Genomic DNA, 12567 nt, shown 5'->3' on the forward strand with positions numbered 1-12567 from the left:
GTATCTTCAGTAAATGATCAAGTGATATTTATCATTAATATAGTCTGCCCTTGACACGACCACGTTAAACACTGCTTCTTTCCATTTGTTTATTTTTGAAAATGTTTTCTGTTGCAGAATTGTATACATAACGAACAATGAAATCTCTAGTGGCTCTGGTACTCCTTGCCTCTCTTCTTCAACTGAACCGGAAGTCTGTGCACGCTCGGCTTTATTGGCAGCCTCAGAGGGACGAATCGTCCTCCCAAAGCCTGATGCAGTCTCTACAAGGGTGGTACAGGGGGTGGAACGGCGGCGAGTCGGGAGAACTCGGCGGCGGTGACTCCGGTGAAGTGGGAGGATTCGGTTCTGACAGAAGGGTTGTCCAGTCGTATGTCTATCCACGAAAGGACAGGGTTATTGGTAACTATCGCATCCAGGTTTTTATGAAACACGATTAATGTTTGTTGCGCGTTTTAATATGTTAAGTTTTACTAACCACGATTCATGTTTTAAGGCATTTAAAGGTTCTATTTTTAAATTATTTGAAATATTATTTTTAAAAATCTTAATTCATATTCTTAGAGTTGGTTAGAAACTGAAAGTTAAACTTTGGGTATTTGCATTATTTACATCACCATACTAAAAGATTTTTTATTAAAATAAACGTTAATTTGATATTGCATGTTTGAATAGTGTCATTACAATTACATGTACTTTATGATGTTTAAAAGTCATTTTAGCACTTTGTAAGTAAACTTTGATTTTACTGTGAAAAGTTAATATTTTTATTTTTTTTCCTAACACAGATAGGTTTCATCCTTCAAACAATTATCAGACAATTCAGCGTCCATTACGAACAAACTGGCGAACTACATACACACCGCCGCGGGCGACTCCATGGATACCGGCACACAAACAAAACAACAACTACGATGACGATGGTCGTGATGGTGCTGACGATAATGATTCAACTGAATGTGACGATTCTGATGTAAGCAACAACTGTAAGACTCTTCCTCGACTGAAACCTAATAAACAATTGTTTCAAACAACCACTAGGCCTTTACCCAACACACCACGTAAAAGAATTAATGTAAAATATTATGCACCGACGACAGTAAAACCATATACCTATAAGATAAAAGATGTAACGACGGCAGCAGCAATTCCAACACCGAAGAAGACAACAACTGTAAAACCTTTTATTACTTGGCTGAAGTATTTAAGGTCAGAACAAAACAAGAACTACAATGTTGATGGTGATGGTCGTGATGGTCGTGATGATTCAACTGAATGCGATGATTCTGATGGGAGCAACAACTGTAAGACTCTTCCTCGACCGAAACCTAATACGCAATTGTTTCAAACAACCACTAGGCCTGTACCGTACACATCACGTAAAGGAACAAACTGGCGATCTACATACACACCGCCGTGGGCGACACCAGCACACAAACAAAACAACAATTACGATGACGATGGTCGTGATGGTGCTGACGATAATGATTCAACTGAATGTGACGATTCTGATGAAATCAACAACTGTAAGACTCTTCCTCGACCGAAACCTAATACACAGTGGTTTCAAACAACAATAAGGCCTGTACCCTACACACCACGTAAAGGAATTGATGCAAATAATAATGCACCTACAACAGTAAAGCCATATACCTATAAAATGAAAGATATAACGACGGCAGCAGCAGTTACCACCCCAACCACAATGAAAATTCCATATACGTATAAGATGAAACATTTCACAACACCAGAATCAATGACAACTCCAACAACAACGACAACTACAACTACCACAACTGTATTACCAACGACAAATAGAGTAACGCAACATACATATAAAATGAAAGATTTGACAACGCCAGAAGAAATAGCAAGCACAACATCAGCCACAACCATACCCTCAACAGAATCTCGAGTAGAAACAACGGCGGCAACAACTACAAAAATAGTGGAACTATATACATATAAAATGAAAGATTTAACAACGCCAGAAGAAATAACAAGCACACCATCCATGACTATGCCACCACCAACACCTCAAGTAGATACAACTACAACAACAACGGCAGCAACAACCACAGCGACGATGAAACCATATACGTATAAAATGAAAGAGTTAACAACTCCAGAAGAAATACCAACCATACCAACCATACCACCAGTAGAACCTTGTCCAGACAAAACACCAAAGGAGGCAGGAACTACGACCACTGTAGCTGCAGCATCGACAACGAGTGCGGCAATCACAAATAAAGAAACCACAGAAACCGCAACAGTGGCATCAAAAGTAGACATCACGACAGCAGCTACCACAGAGCCAATAACCTCCGAGTCATCACCAGTACCAGTTTCAACATCATCGGGAAAAGGTAAAATCGACTATACTTGTAAAGAATTTCACTTGTACCATTTCTTACCTTTTAACACTTGACACCGACATTAAATACGACTAAATATCACCTGGTGTCACTTCTACACAGATGTGGCTAATAACATAATAATAATACATATATACATACATACATACGTAGATGCTACATCGTTGTCAATGTTACCCAACATGTTTAGTATTGGAGCAATTACCATAACAAAGTTCTATAATATTGCATAATTATACTACATCTTTGATAGTTTTCATGGCATAATTATTATCATCGTTAAAAAGTACGCTTAAACCCTTTCTTATATTCAGGTATAATTTTGCTTACATTAACGCAGTTTACATTCATCGTATCGTCAGAATGCCAAGTTAACGATTAGCAAAACGATGTACATTTGATATTATAATTTAAGGAACTAATGACTGATACGTGCTTCCAATCACGTAAGATTCTAGACAAGAACGCCCATCATAAGCATAAGCTCTGATTTCGCAATATACGTCTTTTCATTTGGGAGTGCATGTGTCTCCAGTTTTATTCATTTTAGTTCACTCTTTTTTTCCTTTTAGGCATCTGTAATGATTGTCTCATGACCAATGGGGTTGGATATGTGTCACACCCTGACTGCGCGCGCTACTACCAGTGTTACTATGACGATAATAACCAGACGAACATCCGGGCAGTGGAGCGAAAATGTTCGTTTGGCTTATTCTGGAATCAGAAAATACTTTCCTGTGATTACCCACAAAATGTCCCGTGCAGTAAAGGTACGCAAGACTATGTACATGTTTAAATGTATTTTTTATCCTAAAACACTAATCAGAACATTTTGTTATTGTTCCCATGCTTGTTTTCAACCACATGTTTAAGAATAAGGAGATGGGGGAAAGGGGGGGGGGGGGGGGGGGGGGACGTAGTCAAAAATGGTAAAGCGCTGGCTTGATGCGCGGTCGGTTTTGGATCGATCCCTATCGGTGGTCCCATTGGGCTATTTCTCGTTCCAGCCAATGCATCACGACTGGTATATCAAAGGCCGTGGTATGTGCTATCCTGTCTGTGGGATGGTGCATATAAAAGATCCCTTGCTACTAATGGAAAAGAAATGTAGCGGGTTTCCTCTCTATGACCATATGTTTGACATCCAGTAGCCGATGATTAATAAATCAATGTGCTCTAGTGATGTCGTTAAACAAAAACAAACCAATCAGGGATGGCGTGAGGGAGAAAGCTGTCCCTCCCCACGAAAAAAAGTCCTTTTTAGTTTGAAAATGCCTTTTTATTATTGCACTGGAGACGTCCCTATGATTTAAAGACATTATTATGACTGTGCCCTGATTCACGTAGTTATTTTAGGCTACGAATGGAATTGTTCGTCTATAATGACTATTATGTCTACTAAAATGTGGTATTGCTGTTTTTAGACATATGCTCTGGTAGTGGACCACAACCAATGGAAGGAAACTGCAAAGGATTCTGGCATTGTAACTCTGGATCACCTTCAGGTCAATGCTGCCCTCATGGACACTCATTCAACGCCCAACTTCGTCAGTGTGTACCGGATGTGACGTGTCGTGATGTCTGTCCAGCCAGAGATGTAGGAGGTACTTGCTTTTTAGATCTACATTATCTCTTTCGTGCATTTCATTCCACCAGCTTGTCTGTCTTCATGCAACTGGCTTTAAATAAGCTACAACAGTTAAAGGGACATACCCTAAGTTTTAAACACTAAGGCATATTTTTGACTATTATAGCCGTTTTTGATAACTGAAATCACACTTTACTTAGATTTTATAGTTTAGATTATCAATATCCATACATTCGAAGTGTTTTGGGTCATAATGGTGTTTTTAATATCACAAAATGCCTTTTTTTCATATTTTAAAAAATGCACGTGCGTCTGAGAAGTAACAATTATGGAGTCGAGTTTTAGTCTATTTTTAGAGGATATTTTACCATTTCAAAGTCACAGACTCATATTTCACACAATTGTAACTTTATCCAAATGTGTTACAGGTTTGTAGATTATCTAAAGGTAGTGTTAATTTTCACGGGTTGAAACTAGGGTAGGTTTAAATTAGTACCTAATTATTATTTTGAATACAATTATCAAAGTTTTATCATCGATGTCAATTGTATTAATACAAACTAGCATTAATATGTTTCTATACACAAAACAGTTGAGGCTTTATTACTTAAAGCCGTCGGGGTCTGTGTGGCATAATTATAATAGTATTTAACACTGAACTCTTATCATTGCAGCGATCATCTGTCAAAAACGAGCTGTACCAGACAAACGATCCTACAACCAGTGGACTCAGTCTGGCTGGGTTCAAATGCCTTGTGCTCCATTTACAGCGTTCAATCCCAATACCTGTGGCTGTTCTGAGAGAATAATCAGTCAAGTACCAGGTATGTTTAGCATGACCATTAGCATTTCTGTAAAGTTTTCACTTGGACCATGGTATCATATACTTTTTCTTGGAGTAAATAAAATTATATCATCCACTGTAAACTCTTAACAGACTACAGGTTTGGTTCTGATCAGAAAATGCCGAATCTGAAATACTTTAAGAATATGACTTAGTATCAGTCCTCTCAGATTTACCATTTTACTGGAAGCAACTCAACTGCTCACAGAGGCCATATTTTGTAAGTCTCTTCAGTTGACAAGTTACGATAATTTGCAAGTTAACATGCCTCAGTGTGTATTGTATACTAACAAATGTTTTGTATGTATTGTATACTAACAAATGTTTTGTATCTTCTTTCTTATACTGGAAATGACACAAAACATATAAACTTGGACACAAAGCATAATCGTTATTTTTATCACGATCTTTTTCAGCATGTATGGCCGAGGTATATTTGCCTTTTGATAGGTCAACTGACGACCAATCAGACAGAAAGGTATATGTGGAAAACAACGGAGTCAGGGTATCCAATGGCGTTGCTTATTTCGACGGTAAAGGAAGTTTGAAGATTAACAGGTTCTCCAGCAGTTGGTTTGGCAGCACTGTCGTCATCACTGTCAGATACAAAGTGATTGACAGCTCGTCTCGCCAATCCCTTGTTTGTAACGGAGACTGTGATGCGCATCCGACTCTTTTCATTGGCACGAACCCTGAAGGGGTGGAGTTTTATGCCAAGACATCAGAGAGCAACAAAGCAGTTAACTTTACTTTTGCGCAATCAGTAAGTACCAGGTGGCTTTAGATGTTAATTTTGTTTTAAATAAACATTAACTTTATGCATTTGAATATCCATATTTGGTCATGAATATTAAATGATCTACGTCTCTCAGTGCGATTCAGCACGTACGTAAAACAGTGGCGGATCCAAAAAATCCATTTAGGTGTCATGAGGTGGAATGCCAAGGGAATTTTGGGGGAGGTTTGTAGAGGGATCGTAAATAAAATTATAACTATCTCAAAATTTAGGGGGAGGGGGCGGGACCCTGTGCCTCCTAGATCCGCCTCTGTAAAATACCGTCATCAGGCATAACTCTCTCTTATGCAATAACAACCTATATTATCATATTATTGTTTTGCTTTATATAACAACAAGACAATCATTTTAAAAAGGGTAGTATTTCGTATTCATTTATTATTGTGAAACTGTTTTCAGAGCCACGGGTACCAGACAGCTATATTTGTTCTAGATGAAGGGAAGGTGACAGGACAGGTTGGATATAACAGACATTCTCAAGTGGCTAAAGGTACTTGTAGGCGAATTATGATGGTTCATTGCCAAGAGATTCATTATTTTTGACATAATAATTTCATTTACAGAATAGTAGCTTGGGTGGTTTGTGTTTGTGTTAACTATTTATGCAGCGTTCACTTAAACACTGAAAAACAACAACAAAAGAACAACAAATATAAAGAAAATAACCAGTTATTATGTTCAAAACGTTTTCGGGGTCATGGTTTCAATAACAAGTACAGATGTCTGTTTTTATACATTTCCGTAGAGTTGTAAATATTTGTAATTTTTCAATCTGATATCCACACGACTATGTTTAATACGTAAGAAACACCTGTTTTGTAGGTAATCTGGAAACAACGAAAATGGCGCTGACCATAGGAGCTTGTGGAAAATCTGAAACGTTTCAGGGTTACATTGATGAGGTAAATATGAACTCCGCTATAAACTTGGTTGTTGACCATAAACTGCCTTTTATTTCAGGAGGATAGACAGATAAAAATATTACTTTGGGCCCATTTGGGCCATTTCACGTTCCAGCTAGTGCTCCACGACTGGTATATCAAAGGCCGTGGTATGTGCTATCCTCTGAAATTGTGGCATATAAAAGATCCCTTGCTACTAATGAAGAAATGTAGTAGGTTTCCTCTTTAAGACTATATGTCAGAATTACAAACAATTTGGCATCTAATAGCTGATGATCAATATATCAATGTGTTCTAGTGGTGTCGTTAAACAAAACAAAGTTTAAACTATTTTTCTAATAGCAGATGATTAATAAATCAATGCACACTAGTAGTGTCTTCAAACGAACAACAAACTATAACTTTAGAAGTGGCCACAGATTTGATAGTTTTGGGCAAATAGATTTTAATGTCTTAAAATAGGTTATACAATCTAACATGCACATATTTATTGGTAGGGTGTGGGTTTTTTTAGTTAAATGAAAATAAGGGTCAGGATCTCACCTCCCACGGTATGACGTAAATGTGTGGGAAGCACTACCCGCACTCATTGCCTGCTTAGAGTATAATTACTACCCGAGACCTATGTGCAAACAGGTTTGTTGCCACCTGCTGATTTTCACTGAATCAAGTTTAACCGATTGCATACTAAGTGTTCGAGAGAGAAGATAGCGATTATATGTTAACCCGTTTGAGAGATGTTGTGACAAAGTTAGGGAAGGGTTGATAGAGAGGAGAAGTCGTCTTCAAAATAAGGAGGAGAGGATATGAGACATTTTATATTAGTTAAAGCTACCCTCGCCCCCTCCCCCACCACACCACACCACACACGCACACACACTCACACACACACGCACACACACACACACACACACACACACTCAAAATGCAAACAAAACATGAGTAACAATTTTTAATTAACAAACATTTCCTAATTTGTGTTCTTGTTTTTGTAGGTTTCTATTTACCTCTGCAAACCATCAACTATCTTCACCTGATGAACTGAAAGAATGAACTATTTACGAAATCCGGAATATTATCTCATTTTCCATCCTACATTTAGCTGAGCCAATCATAATATGTGTACCTTTTATGATTAATATATTTGTGTGTTAGTTTATCTATTTACAACAGCAAAAATACCAATATTCTCATTTAAAAATAGTGTGAATGTTGTTGTTTTTAATTGTCTTGTCATGAACCTTATTACTGATGTTTCTTATACTGAGTTGAAATTTAGGTCTAGCATTTTATGTAATATATCAGATTTGAAAATATTATTCTTAAAATGTTTATTTTAATATTTATCATTTATTATTATGTCATTAGTTTCGTCATGATGTTTTAAAATATATTTATTGTAATAATTTTATTTAAACATGCATTAAAGTTGACACTAATGTACACTTTGTGATCTTTTTTTTCTATGTGTTTTGAATGAGATTATTGTGTAATATATTTATTCAGAAGTTATTATAATATTTATGATTTTTATAATAAAACTTTATAAAATATTGTTGAATTGTTATTCTGCATTAAGTGTAATTCTTTCATTGGTAATAAAAATGCACCTCACTACAAACGTCAACCAAATTACTGCCCTAATTATTTTAAGTGAGACAACTGTTAAGTACAATTCCAACACTGTAACTTCAACATCATACATCATGGCCTCATTGCACTTACACTGAAGGTAAACGTAACAAAAACCACAACACAACACAACACACACAACAACACAACACAACATAACGACGACAAAGTCATGCAGCAGAGTGATTCATCCATTTGTCATTTTGTAATAAAGTGTCGAATTGAAAACAAAAAATTAAAATTGTTTTATTTAATTCTAATCTACTCTAACTTAATCTTGGGGCCGAAATATGTACCAGCAGACCAAATTTGGCATATTTTTTTCATTAGTTTGTCGATTCACTGACTTGGGAAATTACCCATAAGTGCGTTAAGGGTGTTTTTGGAGCAGTAGCGCTAAAGTGCCGTTTTGTAATAAACTTTATTTTCCATATGTTATGTTGCTTATTAACATCTCAAAATCGCTGTCAATGCTCAACAGGACATGGAGAACAAATTCCCATTCCAACTTTTATCAGTTTTAACAAACAAACGGAATTATTTCAGTTTATTACAAAACGACACACGGGTACATTTTTCAAAGTGTCATTTTGTTGTAAATGCGTTAAAGAGACATTCCTGAGTTTGCTGCAATTTTTAAGATGTTATCGACTAAAAGAGATTTTTTAACGATTGTGATTAATTATCAAAAAACTTATCTTCATAAAATATTAGTGGCTGTATAATAAACGTATTTCTGATGGTTCTAATATTTGTACTAGGTTAAATTTCAAATATTTCCTAAAACAAATTTGTTTCGTACGTACGAAATTATTTGAAAACAAAATCCAGTTTGGGCTTCTTACAAATAATAAGACGACCAGAAGCACATTGAATATACAGACACTGATATTCTAAACCAGAAAATTTATTTAATATGTAAGTTTAATCGTAGAAATATTTTATTAGTCGGAAATATCATACAATGCAGTAAACTCGGGAATGTCCCTTTAAGGGTGTTTTTGGAGCAATAGCACTAAAGTGCCATTTTGTAATAAACTTTATTTTCCATATTAACATCTCAAAATCGCTGTCAATGCGCAACTGGACATGGAGAACAAATTCCCATTCCAACTTTTATCAGTTTTAACAAACAAACGGAATTATTTCCAATATCACATGTTCCTGTCTGTGTGTGTTGATTGTATATATTTGTCAGCGTTAACCTTACTTTTTCCGTCTATCAAATACACAAATACACATATTTTGAAAATAGGCAATGTGCAGTATTCGAACATGACTGCCAGAAACGTTAACCACTCGACCATCGATTAACAGTTTGGTATTAATACAGTTTGGTGTCAATATACTTGCCCATATTAAAATGCATCATATGAAGTAATAACACAGAGATACATTTTAAATAGCACAACCCCAAACAGCCACCAATCTGCCTGAGTCTACACAGCTGATGTCTATCTACTAATATTATCCCTTGTTGCAATACCCTTAACATTTACCAATGTGATGATACAGACGTTGCAATAACACAACCCCAAACAGCCACCAATCTGCCGGAGTCTACGCAGCTGATGTCTATCTACTAATATTATCCCTTGTTGCATTTACCCTTAACATTTACCAATGTGATGATACAGACGTTGCAATAAAGACATTCTTTCTAATATCTGGAGTTAGTTTTGCAAAGAAAACAAATGAACTGAAAACCAGCGGATTACCCTTCCAACCCTCCAATAATAAAAACAAAAAGCAAACCACAACACATTAGAAACAAAAGAACAAGAAATACAGATTGAAAACCCGTCATGTGGATTCTGCTTTTAAAAGGAAATGGAATCAGATAGAACAAACTGCATGTGGGATGGTGCTTACAAAAGATCCTTTTCTGCTAATGTAATGCAGTTTGGACATTTTGGGCCGCCTTGATACATATGTTTTAGAATTGGAACATCTTAGGCCGGTGCTCGGCCCAAGATGTCACAATTGGGACATCATGGGCCGAGCGCCAAACGAGTGGGATTTCCCCTCCGTTTTAATCCGTTCCTTTGAAATGGACTACAATGAAGGGTCAGTCCTCTTAGTGAAGCTATTGAGCTTTCCTATTACAACATATATGCATGCATACATACATACATACATACATACATACATACATCATAGACAAATGAAAAAAAACACACAAGTAAAATATCTAGAAGCCGGGTCTCAATCACAAATTTGGAACTTTTATCTACTCCCAAAAATCCAGATATTAACACACCACCCAGTCGACCAATCATGTCAGCCTGTGGTTCAGAATCATACAATATTTCGAGATATATAGACTTTCATTTAAAACCAATTGCAAATAGGCATGCAAGTTTGGTGAAAAATACCGAAGATCTATCGAACAAAATAAAAAATCCCCAAAGATTCCTACTTTGTTACCCTTGATATTGACTCCACGTATACCAGGATAGGCACTGATTCGGTTAAAATAGCACTTGATAAGAATCCAGAAAGATCTGATACACACTTTATTGAGTTGTTAGAATTAAGCCTAAAAGGAAATGATTTTGAATTTGATGACGAAATGTACCAACAAGTGTGTTGTTGTGTAATGGGTAAACGTTTTAGTAAACATTTAGCATCATGTCGTTGAATAAGAAGAGTCCGCATTAAAGAAATCAATTAAAACTCCTCTTTTATATCTCAGATATTTGGACGATACACTTATTATTTGACCACACTTAAAACAAGAATTTTGGAACTTTTTAGAACTATTAAAACAGCAAGCTGACAGTATCAAGCGTAAGGCAATACTATCAGATAAATTAGTTTATTCTGTTTGGATGTGACAATTTACAAAGGAATACAGTCTGAAACATCAGGTTACCTAGACAACAAAGTGTTTGTTTTTTCAAACCCACACACACAACTTGTCAATTGCAAGTCATTCCATACTTTTAAAGGCATTATTAAATATCAGATTTCACAGAAATTCGTGTAAGAAAAATTATTTCAACGAGGCTTGTTCACTTTTATTTAGTGCTTTAAAAATTCTGCACGTTTTTAATTCTGAAACTGAGAAAATCCCCTTATTTCAACCGAAACATATGCACCATACACACTTCAACATTACAACCCCATACGACCACTTGGTCTTCTGCTACTTGTAACAAAACTAGATGTAGACTTCACACCTTAATTGAAACGCAGTCGATCTTCACAAGTCAGCAGACCAAATTTGTATATCAAATACGTACAGATTAGAACTATGATTTAAAAACAAAAATGTATAATTAATCACCTGTAATTTAAGCAAAAGAATAGTATGTAGAACAAACCCAAACTCAACTGCGAAATAAAGCAGTTTGTCACAAGTATGATGATATTTGTCAACACCTCGGTTGCCAATCATTTCAATCTACCTGACCATTCACTAGATGGAAACTTTGAAATAATTCCAATTGAACAACCCCCGTTATGTGGTTCGAAAGATGAAACAGACCTCTTGAGACTTAAACGAGAGGCCTTCTGCATTCGTACATTACCAACAATAAAAACAACACAAAAACAACAACAAAACAACAACATTTGGAGTCAATGTCGAGTCTTATAAATTCTTACAAGATGTTGGCACAATTAGCACAGAAGAATATTTTTTTCAATTTGCAACCCATTACAGCTCGTCCAGTTATTGCAGACCCAAGAAATTCAAGTCTCAGGGATGTTGTAGTCTCCACCGAACTATCTGCCTAAGCCTGTAACCCTCTAACCCAGTCCATTGGCCAGCGATTTGTTTGTTTGTTTGACATCCCCTTTTCCTAATTCATTTCTAAAAACAAATGAATATTATTTTGTTAATGAACAAAACATAGTACTAGCCAAACACTTTAAAACAAGAATGATCAGAAGACAGTTATATTTTGGATATAACAACGGCCAACTTAAAATCTATTTCTAAGCCCTGATGCAAAATTAGAAATTATTAATTTTTAGAAATACATGCATACATACATACATACATACATACATACATACATACATACATTCCAAATAAATCAGTATTTTGGGCTGGCACATTGAACTAATTATTTAAAAATACATATTTCAAGTAATGTCATATAACATAACACAACATGTTTTAAATGCATTCCTAAGTATGTATACGCAGAGATATAAGAACACATAAATTGGCACATTTGCATTTGCGTATGCAATCATTTGCATATACATACGCAAATCTTTGCAGAAATTGACATATGCATTTACTATTAAACATACACATGCGCGTACATATAAACGACAAACATTGTATGTATTGGCCAAATGAACACCATATACCTGGTTGATAGAAATACCAGGGAAAAGATGAAGGATTTCAAAGTACACATGTAAACTTCATATTCTCGTGTGTGTCTGTGTGTCTGTTTGTGTAAGTGTGT

At 35.9% G+C, this 12567-nt stretch overlaps 2 protein-coding genes across 2 annotated transcripts; both read left to right on the forward strand.

The window, feature by feature from the left end:
* The first annotated feature begins 134 nt into the window (after positions 1-134).
* On the forward strand, positions 135-1605 carry LOC121381746. Its single transcript, XM_041511094.1, has 3 exons — positions 135-402; positions 789-1526; positions 1562-1605. Exons 1-3 carry the CDS (start codon positions 138-140, stop codon positions 1603-1605), a joined length of 1047 nt encoding a protein of 348 aa, XP_041367028.1. The 5' UTR covers positions 135-137.
* Positions 1606-1681: 76 nt separating this feature from the next.
* On the forward strand, positions 1682-7827 carry LOC121382132. The gene is made up of 8 exons (XM_041511639.1): positions 1682-2369; positions 2951-3148; positions 3803-3982; positions 4641-4790; positions 5227-5573; positions 6006-6096; positions 6429-6508; positions 7504-7827. Exons 1-8 carry the CDS (start codon positions 1706-1708, stop codon positions 7543-7545), a joined length of 1752 nt encoding a protein of 583 aa, XP_041367573.1. The 5' UTR covers positions 1682-1705; the 3' UTR covers positions 7546-7827.
* The last annotated feature ends 4740 nt before the right edge of the window (positions 7828-12567 follow it).

Source organism: Gigantopelta aegis, chromosome 9, assembly GCF_016097555.1.
Source record: "Gigantopelta aegis isolate Gae_Host chromosome 9, Gae_host_genome, whole genome shotgun sequence".
Classification (NCBI taxonomy): domain Eukaryota; kingdom Metazoa; phylum Mollusca; class Gastropoda; order Neomphalida; family Peltospiridae; genus Gigantopelta; species Gigantopelta aegis.